At 43.0% G+C, this 19,496-nt stretch overlaps 1 protein-coding gene and 1 long non-coding RNA gene across 20 annotated transcripts in view; both read left to right on the top strand.

Annotated features, from left to right (window-relative positions):
* The window catches only part of LOC119439997 (calcitonin gene-related peptide type 1 receptor-like), a 400,718-nt gene that overhangs the window by 166,707 nt on the left and 214,515 nt on the right, over positions 1–19,496 (top strand). For 3 of the 19 annotated variants that reach the window (XM_037704949.2, XM_049661301.1, XM_049661285.1), the window contains 7 exons: positions 3,322–3,413; positions 7,783–7,909; positions 8,008–8,161; positions 8,630–8,696; positions 9,196–9,262; positions 10,638–10,723; positions 12,224–12,356. The exons of 9 other annotated variants lie outside the window; for them this stretch is intronic. In XM_037704949.2, the coding sequence (XP_037560877.2) occupies positions 3,322–3,413; positions 7,783–7,909; positions 8,008–8,161; positions 8,630–8,696; positions 9,196–9,262; positions 10,638–10,723; positions 12,224–12,356 (726 nt within the window). The remainder of the gene's footprint in view (positions 1–3,321; positions 3,414–7,782; positions 7,910–8,007; positions 8,162–8,629; positions 8,697–9,195; positions 9,263–10,637; positions 10,724–12,223; positions 12,357–19,496) is intronic. 7 more of the 19 variants (XM_049661300.1, XM_049661290.1, XM_049661286.1 and 4 more) reach the window with 6 other exon arrangements.
* On the top strand, positions 12,915–18,026 carry LOC119441443 (uncharacterized). The gene is made up of 4 exons (XR_005189903.2): positions 12,915–12,970; positions 14,557–14,646; positions 15,625–15,688; positions 17,461–18,026. It is a non-coding gene; the product is annotated as an uncharacterized LOC119441443 (long non-coding RNA).

Raw genomic sequence — 19,496 nt, 5'->3', positions numbered from 1 at the left:
GATGGTTTACAGCGCCTTGCGCACGCACCCCATGACAAATCAATTGAAATCGGTTGATTTTCAAATATTCTAATTATGGGCACATAGGCAGATAATTTGCGATTTCAAATCCAAGATTAAAAGACAAATTGGCGTTCCCTGAGCGCACAATTACCTTAAATGATAAAGAAAGTGAGCCATGCATTTCCGTCTTAGCTAAAAAATTACCTATAACCACTCGGCTCTTTGCTGCGATTCCCGCTTCATAGAAGCATGCGGTACCCTCCGCGGCGCGCCAGTGGCTGTGGTGTTGCATGGCTCAGCTCTAGGTAGCGAGTTTCATCCCGCGGCCGCATTGCGATGGGGGCGGAATGCAAAAAATCTCGTTTACCGTGCATAGGGTGCATGTTACGCAAACCCAGGGGGTCAAAATTATTGCGGAGCGCCAAGCTATGGCGAGCCTCGCAACAAGATCGTGGTTTCAACAAGTAAAACCCCAGAGTTTAATTGCTTTTCTAGAATGAAATACCTACCACTCATTGTCGGAAAGCTTAAGATTTTTCGGCTACTGATTATACGTACAAAACACGAGAGAAGTATTAGCTGAATAAGGTAGGCATATGAGCGGCGCTTGGCTTTCACAAAGTGCTCGTTACTGCGTCACGTGATGCGGGTTTCTTCGCAAAGCGAATGCACTGCATAGTGCTCGTCACGCGCGCATGGAAAGGACGCCAAGCGTAAGCTCTCTTGACTTAAATGCTGCTCAAAGAGTCAACATGAGCAAGAACTTGCGCGAAATTGTGGAGTTATAACCTCACAAAAGACCCTGATTCATATCATTTTCATAACAGTCTCTCTATCAAAGAAATGAAGGGCTTTGTGAAATTGACACGGAATGCGCGAACTGCTGATCGTCTTAGTCTATGGGAATATCATATTTATGTTTGCAGATTTATGCACCGTAATCTATATGTTCTTCCTTGTTTAGTAAATACACTTGAAGTATATCAACGAAAGTCGTTCAATTTCACGAATTTACCGCCGGCTCCTTGAATGTACTGAAAATATCCCCCAACTTATGTGAACAGCGATCGAATCGTTTTTCTTGTGGACTTTGCCTTACAAGAGTATACAGCTTGCAGTATTCAAGACAAAAAGACATAAGAGCTTGCCTGGTCTTTAAAACAATAACGCTAGTTCATGAAAAGAAACATGATATTGATGCAAATTGATCTGTTAGTGAACTTCCCATTGGAAGTCTTCGTATTACCATGTTCACGCGCTCTTACCTGCAGGGACTGAAAAATAGTTGTGAACAGTGTAGAGCACTTCTACCATTGCAGTTCATGCGCATGCATCAGCCATTATGTGGAAAACTGATGTTGATGCAGTATGGTGGCGATCGGTTATATTAGGTAACTAATAGTGCTTGCTCATTCCTTGAAGTGAATAACAGCCGTAATCGTGCAGTTGCATGAAGCTTTCTGGCGTGAAGTGCTTGATGTGTGAAGGTGGTGGCCCTAAATGGGTGCTTTTTGACGTTAACTTAATCGTCAAACGGTGTCTTGACAGCAACAGTGGTTATGGGCCCATTTTTCTAAACGCTTTGATGACCGCCGCTGGTGCCGCTGTCTCCGTCGCAAGAGTCACAAAGTGCTTTGCTGAAATTTTATAAAGAATAAAGAAAAACAGTCACACTGCCTCCTGATGATTCAGATTTCATAGCCACAGGTTGCCAGTAGAATATTGTACGTCTCAGCCACTCTGCTTTCTTACTTTCTTTATTGCAGGATTTCAGCAAGGCACTAAGTACGTAAACATTATGCGTGTAATAAAGTAGACATAATACATACATCATAAAAAACAAATCCTAAAACCACCAGTGACATCATAACTAGCCCCGTCGTTTAAATTGTTTTAAAGGTTGCCAGTGGTTTCATGCTGGTTTGCAACACCGGAAAACAAGTAAACCTGGCCTTTCTTTTTTGTTTCAAGTGTAGTGATGAAGAAGAACAGGGAGCAAGCAGTAGTGGGGCGCTCTCATAGATGCAGGGACGTGAGCGCAGATCACGAGCTCTTGGCGCCGAGACCGTTGCTGTCTTGCGACTGTACTGGTTTTTCGCCTGCCGCTTGCCGTCAGTAAATCTCCTTATCACAAGTTACATCTTAGAAACCAGTAGTGTGATCTAGGAAATGAATCCTGGCTGACCCTCCATCTGCTGCATTGCAGCCATGCGGAAGTACCATATACAGTAGATATCAGGTTGCTTTATAAGCCCAAAGGGTGTTCCATCTTTATTACCTAATAATACATGCCAGATGCCATGGAGACCTGCAGAAAATAATTTGTTATTGTGGACTGCTAAGCGTCCTAGAAGTAAGCCCTTATCTAGCCACGAAGAGAAACGTGATCAATTATTTTGGATTTCTTACAAATGAAGCAGTGTGAACCCCATGACAGTATATGAGCAGTGTGGACCCCACGACTTCGAAGACAGTCATGACCAAAAGCATGCCTGTGTGTAATTTAAAAAGAAAGTCGTTATACTCGGTGGCACCCGCTACATTATTTTAACCACTCCTCCGATGATACAGCGAAGAACACGGCGAGTGGGCAATACTGTGTCTGGCTTCTTGAGCACTTGTTAAGGTGATGGGCTGACGCTTTCTTCTGCAGTTTATCTTTAATCCAGCGCCAAGCTCAAAGAAAATAAACAAGATAGAAGCGAAAGGCAGGATAGGAAAGAGGCAGACGAAATAGTCGTGTCTATCCGCCTTTCCACCACCATTGAGAGTCACCTATTCGAATAAGATGCACCACCGACTAAAGTTCCACCTTCTTCACGGAAAGATATGCCCGTGCATATTTATTCCATTTGCATGTTTGTGCCCATGATGTTTCTTCCATTTGTCCCCACAGATGCCGCAAAAAAAGTTGCAAGACATATGAGCATTTTAATGCGCTAGCTGGCGCGTCACGGCTTCGCCTATGGGCCTGGAACGTTTTTTTACAACGTTGCTCATGTGTTACTGTATTTGCTACATTTACTATGGTCAGCTTGTTTTACCATGTTTCTTTGACACGGTAACGTTATAACATAAATGCGGGAACCTGCCTTCGGAAAGCATCACGTAAGACTTCCGATAATCACATCGTGTTTCCACGTATAAATATAGGCAAATATCGTGGAACCATTACGCGATTGCCAATTTTCATCAAGTATGATGCGGTAAATGTGTCGAGGTATTATAAAGACTAAGAGAACGCTTTGCTTGGTAAAATATCTATTTTTTCCGCCAAAGTATCGGTGCATTGTAATGTTCTCTTCTCTCCTGTTTCAGTTCCGGAACTTGGTCAATTCCCTGTACGTGACAGGATACTCCATATCGCTCGTCGCTCTCCTCATATCAATCTTCATATTTTGTTACTTCAGGTGAGTACTTGGCATTAAGCTAGCTTGTATTTCACCTAAATAAGTTTACCATATCTGCAGTAAAAAATATAGACGGAAGTGCACGTTCGAACCACAGCTAGTCCCGTAGAAGTAAATTTAATTACGTTGACTGGGTAAACGGTCGTATTTGGTAATGTACATTACAGTTTATGTGTATGCCATCGTCCACAACTAAATTCACTGCATAACAATGACCACTCCATCTCATGTTCTGTCACAGCTATCTTGCTTCAACCGAGCGCACTGAAAAAGCACTCATTTCTTAACCTTATGGCTCTAGCAAAACTACTATCGCGGCCCCCTTGACTACCCACTTGAAATATCAGAATGAAGCGTCGTCGAATGTTTTAGGTTTTATAATAATATGCGACAGGCCCCCTTCCAGCCACCTCTTTCCTTCGCCTTTCTTGTCGAATAGAGACTGCGGTTCAAGGTAGCGTCGACGGTAGTGAGCACACCCCCCCCCCCCCCAAAAAAAAAAAATAGAAAAAAAAGGAGTGATCGCTCTGTATGTCTCATGATATAGAAGCTCATAATGGGTGTGCTGGTCTGGGCTGGTTGGTACATCATTAGGACGGGAACAAACAGCGCTTGGACGGGACGAAGTGAGTACGACAGACAAAGCGAGGAACTAACAACCACTGGTTTATTGCAGGGAATGCAATGTATACAATACATAGGCTCAGCGCAGAAGGCCAGAAAAACACGGTTTCTGCGCCGGGAAGGGAGTGAAATCATGACATCACGCGCGTCGTCATAGCAGACTATCATGTTTTTAACAACTAGTTAATCTCGCAGCTATGCAGAGAAACAGGGGGTACGCTGATGCAGTAGTTTCCGTGCGATTGAATGCAAAACGCTTCCCAATTCTCACGTGCTCTTTGTTTTGTATATCTACCTAGTATTATACAATCTTTAAAGAGAGGTTTGCAGCCGCATTCTTTGCAGTGCTGGGCTAAATGGCTGGGTACAGACCCTTTCATTGCGTATGCATGCTCGCTAAGCCGGTCATTAAAACATCAGCCTGTTTGGCCAATATAGCAGCGTTTGCACTTCAGCAGAATCTTATAAACAACTGCGGATGCGCAGTCAACGTAAGGTTTTGTGTGTTCTTTCTCACATATTATTTTTCTGAGGCCTTCCTTGTTTACCTTGCTGTATAGCGCCGATAGCTTGTCCCTTGCGCTGAACAGAACGCTTGTGCCTATTTTTCTTGCGACCTTTTTTTTAAACTAAGCGAGACCCCATGGACATAGGGTATGATGGTTGTGCTCGCATGAGGCCCCTTGTCCTAGGCGTGGCGTCCTGCCCTCCCTCTAGTCAGGATCACCAAAAGCCTTTCCGAAACACCCGTCAGCGGGGCCATAGGGTACCCAACCTGGATCAGCCGGTGCACTTGGTAAATGAAGCGACTAGCCACCCGGTGGTGGCACGAACGGGTCAGGGCTGCTCTGAGACATGAGACGGCAATGCTTCTTTTAACTATTTTGTAGCGTTAGCTACACTGGCCTAGCCAATCCCGTTTCGCGCGGCACATCAAGAGCCGTGCCGCGCATGCGCAAGGATCAGTGATGTCACACGGCTTGCGCACCAGAGCCACCGGAGCCGGCACCTCTCGCGCACTCCGCCGCCGGTCTGCGCATTCCAGAGGAGTGACGTCGTAGCCGTGGTAGACGCACTGGCGCCGGCGCGCGCTCGCTGTGCAGTCGCCGTCTGACACTGCGCTGGAGCCGCTGCGCTTCTGACTGGCGTTTGCCAGTGTGGTATAGCCATGGAGAAGGAGAGCGCAAATGCTGCTCAACAGCGCAGAAGAACGGAGAAGCTTGACTCATCGGATCCCGAAGTAGTTGCCTGGCAATTAGCGGTTGAGCGTAGGAGGAATGAACAGAAGAAGGCTAAACGTGCTGCGGAGACACTGGAGCAAAGGGACGAACGTCTAGCAAAGCGGCTTCACCAGGAGGCTGAGCGACGTGCCCGACCACCCCTGCAGCAACAACAAAACGCCGTCGATGACGTCAAGGCTCGCCGATCGACTGAATATACTGTGAAACTCAGCGAAAGCGCCAGTGCGACTCGGACCTTCAGTTGAACCTTTGCTAACGCTACGTATATCCTGGCATAGCCGAGCTAAGCCACTGCAACAACTTTTTTGAGTGGGCAGACGTGAAGGGGAGAATACTTTTCTTCGAGTGGGGTTGTGTGCCCAGCATACGTCATCCCTTTCAAACAATATCTCTAGGTCCAGAAACCTTATCTTATATCTGAGGCATGCGCGATCGTTTGTACGAAAGGTTTCATTCGCGATTGAAATATGTCGAAAATTCCATTTGCACTTGAGAGGTGGCATGTTCTGCAAGTTCTGTGTAGCACTAGGAAATCATCTACAAAGCGAAATACATTAGTAACGCTTGTGGGTAGGAGAGAGCCCATGATGCTTCTGTAAAAGCGTGCTAGCACAAGGTTGCTAAGAACGGGAGCGATACAGGATCCACTGCACATGCCGTCCGGCTGGATGAAAATGGCACCATTGTAGCTTATGAACGTCGACTCGAGGTAAAAACTAAAGAGCTCTAAAAACTTGTGAACCTATATGCCACATGCATTCTGAAACTTAGTGGTCCCATACCTATTAAGGCAACGGCTAACTTCATCACACACGAGGTTGTGGGGCAAACAATAGAATTCTTTCTGGCCATTTAGCCCAGCACTGCAAAGAATACGGCTGCAAACCTCTCCTTAAAGATTGCACAATACGAGGTAGATATACAGAACAAAGAGCACGCGAGATTTGGGAAGCGTTTTGCATTCCATCGCATGGAAACTCCTGCGTCAGCGTACCCTCTGTTTCTCTGCATAGCTGTGAGATTAAGTACTTGTTAAAAACGTGATAGCCTGCTATGAGGACGTGCGTGATGTCATGATTTCACTCCCTTTCCGGCGTGGAAACCGTGTTTTTCTGGCCTCCTGCACTGAGCCAATGTATTGTATACATGGCATTCCCTGCAAATAAGCAGTGGTTGTTAGTTCATCGCCTTGTCTGTCGTACTCACTTCGTCCCATCCAAGCGCTGTTTGTTCCGGTTCTAAAGCGCATACGGTTTATCAATTCGTGAGGGGCGCAAGCCAAAATATATTTAGATAGGATAGAGAATTTCAAACAACGCAGACCTGGAGCCCTATAACGTGAAGCTACTCCAATCTGTTTTTATTACAGTCTCCGGACATCAAATTTACGTAATAGCCGACGCAAGCATAGGGCGGAGGCCCGCAGCATGTTTTTAACAGGCCACTGAAACGTTCTCTTCGCATATAGAAGGTCGCTTTTGTTTGCTTCCAAAGCGAATAACATTGCCTCTCTTGAAAGATAGTTCTTACCAAATTAGCTGACCAGCGACGAGGATCACGCAGAACTGGAGAGGGTTTCAGCGAGGCTAGGTTAGTGCAGTGAACGAAGATAACCAGGTGAGGAGGGCAGTGCCCGCGTCGGCGATTGGTACGCTTCTCCTCGCTTACCTGTCGGCGTCGGGTAGAAAATCACGGCGGCGGGAACGGAAGGGTAAAAATGCCGCTAAAACGGATCCTCAGATAAGAAAAGTTGACCGAGCGATGTCGTCTACGTGCTGAAAGAACTCGAAAGCTTTATATTGCCAGGAAAATTTTTTTATTATACGCAAATATATTCATTTTCTCCGGTAGCTGCGAGTGCCAGTGCCAGAGCGATCGCGGGCAGTTATTTTCTATTCATTTCGGAACGGGGAATTCTCCGGCTATTAAAAAAATCAGTTTTGCTGGACATATTAATTCACCTTAATGCGTACACGCTACTCCGACGTAATGAGTTTTCGTGGTTTTGTGGCGTCGCGTGACAGACAAGCTAAGTCGGCGCAGCCCGAAATCATTTGACCAAGAGCGGAGGGCTCATGTTAAAAAAGGTGTAGAATCGGAAATGATTTTTTTTCGTCGCCGTAATCAAGCATATTGAGCCGTGTACACGTCTTATCAGATGAGGAGTTTCCGCGGTTTTCCTGACTTCGCATGACAGACAGGCGAAGTGGGCCGGACCCAAAAAGCATGTTTAACAATCCTGGAGGGCTGATTGTAGAAATGGAATAGAAAAGTTTGGAATAGCTTTACGTTATAGTGCCCCTGGCTCACATCGCGCGAATTTGTCGGTAATGCTTAAATACACGTGAGTACTGAGATGGAGAAGTGTGCAAAGCATAAGCGGATATATCGTTAGATCTCATTATCATCTCGCATCGATATCTATATTAAATGCGAAGGAGATATTGGCATTCTAACCTTTTCTTGCAATAAAGAAAGAAGAAATGTCCCTTTTCTTTTCGCAGAGCACTACGCTGCCGGCGGATTACTATTCACAAAAACTTGTTTACATCGTTCATAATTAACAACCTCTGCTGGATTTTGTGGTACATCAACGTCATCGCACAACCACACGTTATCGAGGAGAATCCGGTAAGGCAGCAATAAGCAATGTCTCATCTAGTAAAGCGTGAATTGTATTCCTAAAGGATATATTTCATATACTGAGGCATTTTCGCGCACTGTTACAGAAATGGTGCCAGGTTCTGCATGTGGTGACGCAGTACTTTCTGCTATGCAACTACCTTTGGATGTTCTGCGAGGGCCTGTATTTACACACGCTGCTAGTTCTTGCATTCATCGCCGAGGACAACATCATTAAGTGGTTCTTGCTGATTGGATGGGGTACGCACACTGTTTAAACGTTCTTTTTCGTCTTTTCTTTCGTAGCGTGAATGTGTACAATCCAAGCCCAAGAACACGCGGTTTAAAAGACTGGTTAACGTGAGTGAGTGAGTGAGTGAGTGAGTGAAAGAGTGAGTGAGTGAGGAAGGAAGGAAGGAAGGAAGGAAGGAAGGAGAGGAGGGAGGGAGGGAGGGAGGGAGGGAGGGAGGGAGGGAGCGAGCGAGCGAGCGAGCGCACGCGATCGCACGTACCTGCATGCCTGTGTGAGAAAGAGGAAATATATGAGCGCGTATGTATGTGTGAGAAAGAGAGAGTGCGAGCGTGTGTGATTACGTGTGAGTGATTGAGCGAGTGAGCTGTGGTCAGCAAACAAATGTAACGCAGATAGAGCGAATTAATGATTGCTGTACTAAGAATTCCTACATTCTAACCCATACTATATCGCAACAAAAAATATTGCATGCGCAGGTTTCCCTTTGATTCCAGCCATTGGTTACGGAGTAACCCGGGGCCTAGACAATGAAGCATCAAGGATGTGAGTACTTGATTGTCATTATGCCTGTTTTTCTTCTATCAATGCGTTTAAACATAAATGCAGTGAAACCTGAAGCTATTTGTTCATCGCCATTCTGTCGCTATCACGTAAACGGTGATTCATTTTTCATAAAAGCAACGCCACTAAGAATACGGCCGTCTTGAAGGCATAAACTTTATCTGTATGGATTTTCACGTCAGATTTTCAAATTAAACATCTGGGCTTGTACAATTGTCACGAAATGTAATAGTGAGAGCATATCATATGATATCATATAAAAACCTCCGAAAGCCAAAAGCGGCAAAGTTCTGGTGAAACTTGTCTACACTTTTGAGATGCGTAAACGTTGTCATTGCGATTCTGAAGCTTCTAAAGATGTGATTCCTTAGTGCCATCGATCAAATGCAATGTCAATGTGCTTACGACACAAACAACTATATTTGCCGCTTTATATTTCGCTGCAGTGCTTGTCACTAAACTTTGTGCCAACTGTTTTCAGGTGCTGGGTTGAACACGACGTCTGGTACACGTACATACTCAGCGTTCCCGTTTGCATCTCAATACTGGTAAGTTGTTTGCTATTTACACCTTTATGTGATGGCTCTCTTGATGTGTAGGCCAGTAAAACCGATTAAGAATTAATTTGCACACTTTACAGCCTAACCATACCCACATTGCACAATGATGCATATGCCACGCAGTACATTTAAACTAACACGGCCGGGATATTTCGGCGTGCCTTCGTTGACGATGGTGTGTAAATTTTACACTGTGTGATTACCGCGTTCTTATACCACTCAAGATTTCTTGAATGTTGGTGTTGTTTCATGCAGACAACGCGAGGTTTTCGCCATCGTGATACCCCTCGTGTTGGGTAGTGTGAACTTGACGTTGCAAAGGCTCCATTCAGAAAATGCGTCTGAAATGGGTTTCTGGTGGCTTTTGCTTCAACACAGGCATAAGATTGAACTCGTGCGCCTCATGCAAGTGGAATTAATACTTCAGCACATTATCACCTGGAGAATTGCGTATCACTATCTCATGTGATGTTTTAATTGAGCCAGGTGCTTTTTGTATTTCTTCTTTTAGCTGCACTAATTAAAAAAAAAATTGCCTGTGGGAGAAAGCACAATTGTAACCCTTGAACTGAATTACTCGATGACGTGACCATTATTTCTACGAAAGATCAGAAGGCCTAATTCAATACCATAATCACACTAATAAATTTTCAAATAACTTTACGGCACACATTGCAATTTAAGAATTGTAGGCAGCGACTTCGCAAGGCGTATCCAATTGGAATGAACTCAGAAAACTGCACCAGTTTCGAGATATTAATTTTCATTATGTCCGATGAAATGCCTTGCAATTCCAGTTACTTTTGTGCTTCAATGCATAAAACAGCGCTTTCTTTATAAAAGTAAATTGAAGAATAGTGCATTCTGGCTGCAAGGTTGACGCGCCGGCGTGTATCTTGAAACCGGTGCCATCCTCAAAATTCGTTCCAAGTGGAAATTCGGAAACTCGCTCGCTAAAATTCAAAGGTGGGAATATGTGCCAATAAATAATTATTAGAAAGGTAATTAGTGGAATTATGTTGACTATTAAATACGCACTCCGATTTCTCTTAGGAGTAATGGCCGCCTTAACAAAAATAATTATCTCAAGGGTTAGAATAGCGCTATTTCCCACAGGCAATTTCAAAAATTTTGTGTAGCTAAAGAAACACCCTATATACAAGTGTAAAAACCTTTTTCTTCCACTAATGAAATCGTGTATAAATTTCAAGACTAGCCCTCTTCCGCAAGCGAACATCACAGATCAGGCATTTCATTGAGTCGGAACAATATTTGAAGCAAAGTCAAGTCTCGAATGCCTTACTTTTCCTGGGTACGACGTCATGCTGCGACTTATGTTTGTGTTGTGTTTTGGACTATGCAGTTGAGCTTCGCATTTCTCGTGAACATAGTGAGAGTCCTGGTGACAAAACTTCGAGCTGTGAACTCTCCTGACAATGAGAGCACAAGGTAAGCTTCCACCTGGTGAACCAAATTGATTTTCACGCGAACGCCGTGTTTTGTAGCACTTGCAGGGAAGGCCGGGTGTTACTTTGCCTACCATGCATCTCTTCAATGACAGCACGGCCATCGGGTTGGTGCTTAGCGTTGTGCAGTGCCCGTTCAAACTTAACGTGTTCAAAAGAAAAAGATCGGCCTAGACTACGCAATTTTGTAGACGTACCCATTGCTTAAAGGCACACTGTCGAGAAGCAATAAATTCTTTAGCTTGCAAGAATATCCAGAATGCATCTAGGTATCCACATCTCATGTAGATCTTGTTTGGGAAAAATTACTATTTAGGAACGTTTGAGAAAATTTTGAACGCCTTCTATTAAATTTTGCGGCCGGAACCAGGACATGATAAATTGTAAAGTATGTTCACCCTTTTGAGGCATTTACTTCAAAAGCACTTTCCAACTTCCACGCCTATTTACTTTGTCATGAAATACAGTGATTACTTATTGACACAAAGTTCGGAGAAAACTGTCTAAATTGATGGCGTCATGAACAGTTCGCACTAGGCAAAGGCAGCACGCCTACTTTGCACCCACACATGGCACCTTCCCCTCCCCTCCCCCGCCCCGCCACCATGGGTGAGGGGTGGTGAAGACCTGAAAGTAGCCTGCTGACAGTTATTCATCCTCTTGAGAAATGCGTTAAGAATAGGCGGAGAGCAGCCCAGCAATCAACAGCATATCGTGAAATTCCGCTGCAATTATGTCGTAGCTATAGACCTACAGATAATACAAAAAATTTAAGCCGTTGTAGCCACCCATATTTACCTTTTTTGTCGGTCTTGGATTAGCAGGCAAGCACTCAGAGCAAGGCTGATCTGCCTGGTAGCCCAGATCACTAATCCACTAATCTATCTCAACATTTTTCTTTCAGTCATTCAAAGTAGCACTGGTGCAATCACGAACGGTGATATTACAAGAGTAACATGCTCTTTAACATGCTTATAAGATGCTCGCGTTGTGTTTCTATGTGTCAAATGAAATCTCAAGTATGCGGAAAGACTTTCGATCGCCTATTATCAAAAAGGATGCCATCGCTGAAAAAACAAGCAGCAGCTGTGTTCAGCGATGCACAGGCGAACAGCAAGACCTGAAAGTAGCCTTTCAGTTCTGCCCCCACATGCATATCGTCATTATTATTATTATTATTATTATTATTATTATTATTATTATTATTATTATTATTATTATTATTATTATTATTATTATTTAGGTCTCGCAAGTTTCTTAACCTCAGATGCTTGAATTTAACTCTTAACCTTGTATAACTTGCAATTCGCGTGAAAAAAAAGAAAAACGGATGCTTGGTGGTGGACGAAGCCTTGGATAAACAAAGTACCTTGTTGAAAAAACGCTCCAATTTGGTCCAAAGAGTCACAGAACAACGCTACTAAAGTAGTACGTTGCTTAGCAGTGCGCTTTCTGTTAAATTTCATTTTTCACTTTTTTGTAGGAAAGCTGTGCGGGCAACAGTAATCTTGCTTCCCCTGTTGGGCTTGCATTACGTCGTGACACCCTTCAGACCAGACAAGGGTTCTATATTCCTTGCTTACGAGATTATATCAGCACTGGTCACGTCCTTGCAGGTACGTTGCTCTTAGGACTGTCTCCAAAGCATTGCGCCGAGTTAGTAGAATGCACGAAATTTTCCTTTTACCACAAAACACGTATGTTAAGAGGCGTTGCACTCACTTTTATGTCGTTGATATTAAAGTTATTTACCATGCTGAAGCACTGTAGGGTAATGAGTTATTATGCCTCCTTCAAACGAGACAGAGGTCCCCGCGAACATGGAGATTTGAGAAGGCTACAGCCATCGTTTCAAGGGGATTTGTCTTTGCCAATAATGAAGGCAAGCACCCTTGCCCAACCGTTGGCGCCAGTGTCAGGATTCCCCTATTCGAACAATGTTAATCATTTTATGTGTGATGTTTGATTTGGGTGTCGCCAAGTATCTCTGGTAAGTCCATGTTTCGTAGCAAAAGTGCCGGCACTGAAAATCACATTGCATTATGTCTTTGCTTGTTCGATCTTTCTAAATTTAGGTACCACGTGCTTCTCGTGCATAAAAGTTTTTGTAGATATAGAAGTAAACCAAGCAAACCTACCTGCTAACTAGGAAGAGTTTCTGATTTGTTTTCTTCACTTTCACACTTAGGGACTCTGTGTTGCCCTTCTATTCTGCTTCTTCAATGGAGAGGTTGGTGGAAATTCTTCATTTTCAGTAAACGAAGCGAGGAGGCTTTGATTCTTTTTGTTTTTCAGACTATAGCAATAATATGCAAGGAAAAAATGTAAGATTTGTTTGAGGCCGACGTACACATCGTCTCAGCTTCCAAATCAACTTCTCACCCCCATGCTTCAGACCACGCATGATGACGATGTTATGTATTGTACACTGTTTTGTTGTGACGCGTTCTACCATTAACCCTACAAGATATTAAGGCCATGAAATTGAGATGTTCTTTGCAACGTTCTTTCTTCCAGCGCACAATGTCCTAGTCACAATTTATACCTTTCGCGGCATTTTTTGTGCGCCTAAAGAAACTACAGTTATTGGTGTGGCCGTTGGTATTCCTATTCCTCTACAAGTAATTTCAAAATAAAACATTGCCACTGTATAAAAAAAAACATCTGTATTCCTGCAGCGAAGTTCAGGCGTTCCAAACTAAATTTCGGCCTTCCGGCGAGCATTCGCTTAGGAATACAAAGCAAAGAATATATGCTGCATGTATGCTTAATGTGCCCACGCAATGTGGTCTTCCGCTGGTCTATATTGGGATCAAGTGACAGGAAATGCCAAGAAGAAATAAGAGCCTAGTCTAGTATTGAAAAAGAGATCGTCAAATGGAAGCAAACGATGTTCTACATCTACACTACACTAATTGTTGGAAGATGGCATTCAGGAAACGGTAGCAACGTGTCGAAAATTAAAGTAGATGGACCACAAACACGTATATTTAGCTTTATTCCTCTAGTCCTGTAGGTCATGTTCATTTAATCACAAATGCTTTTATATCTAGGATAATCTGAGGTTTCCTTTTCGAAATGCGAGCGACACCTTTTGAAGTTACGAAAATACATAAATGTGTTTCGCGCATTATATTCCTTGCGGATGACAAATAAGTCATTTTTCTAATACCTAGCAGTCCTATGAGATCTTCGAATTCTAGAGCGCATCACATCTGCAAGTACTTATTATGTCCTGACCTATGAAAATCTCACAGGATAAGCGCACTGTTGCGACATCTCGCCCAAATTGTGGCCGCGTTGGGCCACTTCTTAAATCGTGCCATTAAACTTCCGTCAAAGTAATCCCTCGGTTCCTTGGATTGTGTTAGAATTGCCTGTTAGCGTAACTGGTAACATTCTATCAGCAAGGCCTAGTAGCTGTCACATTAAGCTTTTTTTTTTGTTTTGCAGAGCTTCCACAGTGCACAAAATAAAGTGGAGTTCTTAATGGTTCCGAACAGTCTATAAATTTTCTTATCAATGGATGTATCGTAGTTGAATTTTGTTGTTGTCTCTGCTGTAGTAGGCTTTAGCACTCAATGTGTGAGCATTTTATTGAACATGCTAATAAGGAACGCATCACAGTGATACACTCTACAAGTACGTTGTGTATGTCGATGTTTCTGTTCAATCGCTGAAGCATCTTGCGTTCTGAAGAGCTCTAGCAGAGTCCATAATAGGATGACAATACGATAGCATGAGAAATCACTTTATTAGTACACAGTAAATTTTTCCTGATTGTTACACACCTTGTTTTTTGCTTATTGCTAACAGGTTCTGGGCGTCCTTCGCAAGACCCTGTCACAGTCACCTTGGTTTTCGTACGAGGGCCGACGGATGTCTTATGCAAATACGAGTATAAGCGTAAGTCGGACAACGGAGTCCCAGCGTGATATGAGTTTCAGACTTCAACTGAAAATGCATATTTGCCATTGTCCATTCTTTGTCCGTTTTGTATTGCGTTGTTTTCATTGAACAAAAAATGACGCATGGCAGTTATGCACGACGTCCTGCACTGTGCTTGAATACGGCATCGCATCGTTCACGTGTGCAGCATGTAGAGTAGCTTGGACAACTATTGAATGAACTGTTTCAAGTGTATCCCATAGTGCTTTGGTATAACAGAGTTTCGTTCCGTCGTTATGATTATTTTAGCATTGGGGTGCAGTATATGAGCTTAAGTTCATTTGATAGCTTGCGCACTTCCATGTGGGCGTTTATTAGTCGAGAATTTGTGCTGTTTCTCATTGATTTAGTTTTGAGCCCTATGTTACTAGTACACCAGCATTTTTCAAATATAACCCCATTGTAGCAAAATATGCGACACAGTTACGCTGTATAGCCTAGATGTTGGATAAATGTTCACTTTGATCTGTTCGATTACTTTCAGCAGTAACGAAGAATAATGTTGTGTCTGATTAATAAGCTCCTCCTTCATGCAACTAATAAAGGCTATTTTTAGTTGAATGACATGACACAATCCTTAGCAAAATCCACATCATGCTCAACACCTTAGTAGCAAAAAATTGTTTCAAATGGAATTTGTTACATGGCTGTTTGAACACTTGCTAGTAAATACTAAAATCGCCCGGCAGCACGCCTTTGATACGACAGAAAACGTCATTGTGTTGTATATACCACAGGACAGTTTATAAATATTAAATAGACACGACGGTTTCCTACGCAAAGGTCTCATGGGAACCAGTTGGAAATGTTATGCAATCCACTATTTTGCTAATGCCGCTCAATATTTGCCTAACTTCAAGAATATTGCTTCGTTTTAACTGTGGTGTTATATAATAATAAAAACTTATTTTCATTACTATATGCTTCTTCTTGCAGCGCCGCTATCACAGCTTGCGCTCCAAACTTTCCTCGCCATCAGCACCAGGTCCTCCGCATTCATGTGAGGCGAATCTATTTTGCAACGGGTTGACCACACGGAGTCATTTTAGTTTATAGTAAAGAGCACTGCATTCAAAATAGTGCACTGTATGTTAAGCTCGTTTTTCTACAGTGGATTGGCAATAGGATTAGTTTAAGAGTTGGCATTTCAGAAGGTGGCATCGGACATTTTTTTTACAATGTAATAACATTGGCAAGAGAATGAAATAAAGGTTTTCTTGCATACTTTTTTATTGTTGCACTACGAACTCCGGTGTTCTCTATTTAATACAGGCCGGCAGCGCCATTGACACGTTATAACATAGCGTAAGTATTTACGCTACAAGCCTCAGGTGTAGCAGCATGCCAGTTCCACAGATAATAAATTATTTTGCATAATAAAAGGACCATGAAAAGTAACTATGAATTGAATATATACAGGAGTACCTGTAAATGATTGTCTTTTAAATAGGCAAAAACATGCATTCACTTTCACTATATGCTTATTACATTTATAGTATTCTCATACTTGGGGCTATACGGCATGCCCACATTATATTGTAAAATTCTCGCAGAGTAACTTAGAAATAGCCATCTGCACCGGAAAGCGTCATCTTCAGGCTTAACGTGTATGCTCCAGGCATCATGATCATCGGAAAGGCACAGTTATTGTTAACCTGACATTTCAAACGCTAAATTCAAATATTTTTTCTGGTCCCTTCTGTATTCTCAATGTCATACGTTTATCATTATTTTAGAGCTTCATACTTTTCTACTTCTCTATAGCCTACCGAAAAATAAGAATTTAGCGTTTGTGAACCGGTTCATGCATTTACCTCTACGGCACGCACCTTGCATGCTATATTGTTTTCTCTTTTCTGACAGAAGCTCAGAATGTGCATGGTGGTCTGAACATTTGTAGGTCATGTGTTGTAATGCACGCATGTTGTCATGTGTTGGTGTAAGTGCCCAGCACGGCAGAGGAATTTTGGAAGAGGAATTTTCCACCAAAAAAAATAACAGATGGTTTCGCCGCTTGTTTTGCCGAGAAACGTAAAAAACCCGTAGCTGCATGGCGTTACATGTTCACATTGCATGATAGCCCCTTGTTAATTTATTTGCATGTGCAGGCAAGCAGTTCACAGTAGAAGGACAATTATTCTATGCTATTTGACAACTTTTACAATGATCGCTTTCACACTGAGTTGGCCTGGCCCTAGCAGTCCTCATCGCGAGCAGCCACTATTAATAGTGTGTGTGAAGAACAGACAGGATTTTCGCTGACACTATATCTTTAGAATACAAAAAAAAACACGGTAATCGTCTTTCGACAATGCTACTACATCATTAGTCTGTGAGCCCTTTCGTAGTCGTATATGTCAAAATTTTTTATACTTAATGCAAATGGCGTGTAATCGTGGTAATATGACCTAGAGGCTGCTAACATTGCTTCAGTGTCGGTCAGAGCATACATTTTAACTTTTCTGAGGAAAAGTCACACTTATGGAAGTGCAGATACGTGTTTATTATTTAATAGGTGAGTGGACTAGGCCAGAAACGAAGGCAACGAGAGACAATGATGTCGCCACCAAAATGATGCAAGCATAGGCGCACGCAGGCGTCCACAGCGCCGCTACACGACCTCGTGCCGCTTTGACCGTGCAATGTGGACCTGGGTACTTGTTCGAAAGATGGCACCTATGTATTCTGCGCATATAATAACCAAAAATTTTGATTGGTGCTTCTTTTTGTGCGTTGAGCAAAACTGTTACCAGTCAGTGATTTCCTTTGCAGTTTATGCCAAGGCACTCACCTGACGGCAGAAGTCCGTCGGCTTCGCCCAACCATCAGCAGACCATGCTGTAAGACGCCGAGTGTAGAAGACTCAAGGGTTTCGTGCTCCTTTAGTGTGTTTGGTCGAACTGCATCGCAGTGCTATGCACGCAGTCGCACAAGCCTGGTGACACATGCAATCATCTTCAAGGATGTCGGTTCTTGGAAGCAAAGACCCCGGTTGTCACGGTGGACGTTAGGATTAACACCACCGACCCTATGTCATCGCTGCTGCACAATGTTTGTTACTTCATCGTGGTGTTCTTTTTCCCGCGAATGAATATACGTACTTTTGTCTGTACTTGTATTTAATGAGAATATCCCAGAAGCATTCCAATATTTTGTGAAAACTAGCTTTGAGCGCATGTCATCATTGCGCAGAAGCAACATTTGCGCTTTGAGGCTCCGGACAAACGGAGCGAGCTGCTCTGACCGCATCAGCGGCTCAAAGTTGCTTAAGTAAACATGGTTTGTGATTGACCATTACCAATTTTCCTGAAGTTCGGTATAATAAAATGCTATTAAACGATTTACTGAGCTTTTGTGTTCTTTACTATAGTGTTGCAGGCCATGTGTTTTGTTATTATCTGAGATGAAACCATTATGAATATGGCTCTCGTCAATACGGTCGTCATTCTATTCCAATACAATATACCTCAGGGATATGTAATCGTCGTTCTGAACCTTATTCAGAACGTACCAAGCTGCATGAAGAAAGACAGCAGAGTACTTTGTTATTTCCTTCGCGGAGCAGGTTCAAGTCTACTCATAACAGGCAAAGAGTACTTCCATGACAAAGAAGGAATAATTACAATGAAATGAAGACGGTAAAATAACTATAACAGAAGACGACGACGGCGTTTTTGTGTTAGAGCTCACGTACGCGCTTACGCGCATCACCTATAGCAGGTGCCCCAGGCCACGTTGATTTGCACTATATCCGCTGTTTGTTAGTATACAATGTACGATAACTGCCAATCATGCAACACAGCAGCCGGTTGCCAGCAACCGAAAAGTGGAGGGAAAGGAAAAGAGTTTCGCTTGAGAAGCTAAAATAACAATAGAAATGAGTACCCCCGTTCGAGAGTGCTTGTTTCCTCATCACTACCATAAGATTCATGACATTCTTTATTGCGGTGAAAACTAGCCTTAAGGCATAATGTTTGGCTTGTATTTTAGGTGTGCTATGAGGCTTGTGTTGTGTATGAATACAAGCAAAACGTATTGTCGGGCTAGTTGGTTCGTTATAGCGGAAAACGGCGCCAGAGGACACGAACAACTAGGATGATTACAAGGCGCAATAACGACTGAAGGCTGATTGCTTGAACGCGCCAAATAAATACTGGCTGTACCAAAATGAACCAAACATAAGCACAAGTACAAATAGAACGAAAAAAGCCGGCAGATCCCACGCCCTGTGGGTATCGATGTTATGCGAAGCAGTGTGCGGGGAGCCTACCAAGTTAACGAAACGACCATGAGAGCAAACAAGACGTAGGCGGCTTTTTTATGACCTACATGACATGCATGTACACGACATTCATGTCATAACCCATCATTTATGTTCGTCATACACTCTATGCCAATTCTGGTACATACCAAGTTAATGAAACGACTATGAGAGCACCAAGATGTAAGCGGCTGTTTCATGACGTACATGACATGCATGTCATGACCTATCATTTATGTTCGTCATACACACTTGTCATACTATGCCAGTTTTGGTACAGACCAAGTTAACGAAACGACCATTAGAGCACCAAGACGTAGGCGGCAAGATAGATAGATAGATAGATATATAGCTATAGATAAATAGATACTCTCAAAGTGGCAAATGTCTGCCAAAAATGCTTGGCGGACATATGCATGTGAAGCATGTCATGATATGAATGTCATCACATGCTTGTCATGTAGGTCATGAAACAGCCGTTTACGTCTTGGTGCTCTCATGGTCGTTTTGTTAACTTGGTAGGTACCGAAATTGACATAGTATGACA

Source organism: Dermacentor silvarum, chromosome 2, assembly GCF_013339745.2.
Source record: "Dermacentor silvarum isolate Dsil-2018 chromosome 2, BIME_Dsil_1.4, whole genome shotgun sequence".
Taxonomy (NCBI): Eukaryota; Metazoa; Arthropoda; class Arachnida; order Ixodida; family Ixodidae; genus Dermacentor; species Dermacentor silvarum.
The sequence above is the reverse complement of the archived record's forward strand: the minus strand, read 5'-3'. Positions and strand labels throughout refer to the sequence as shown.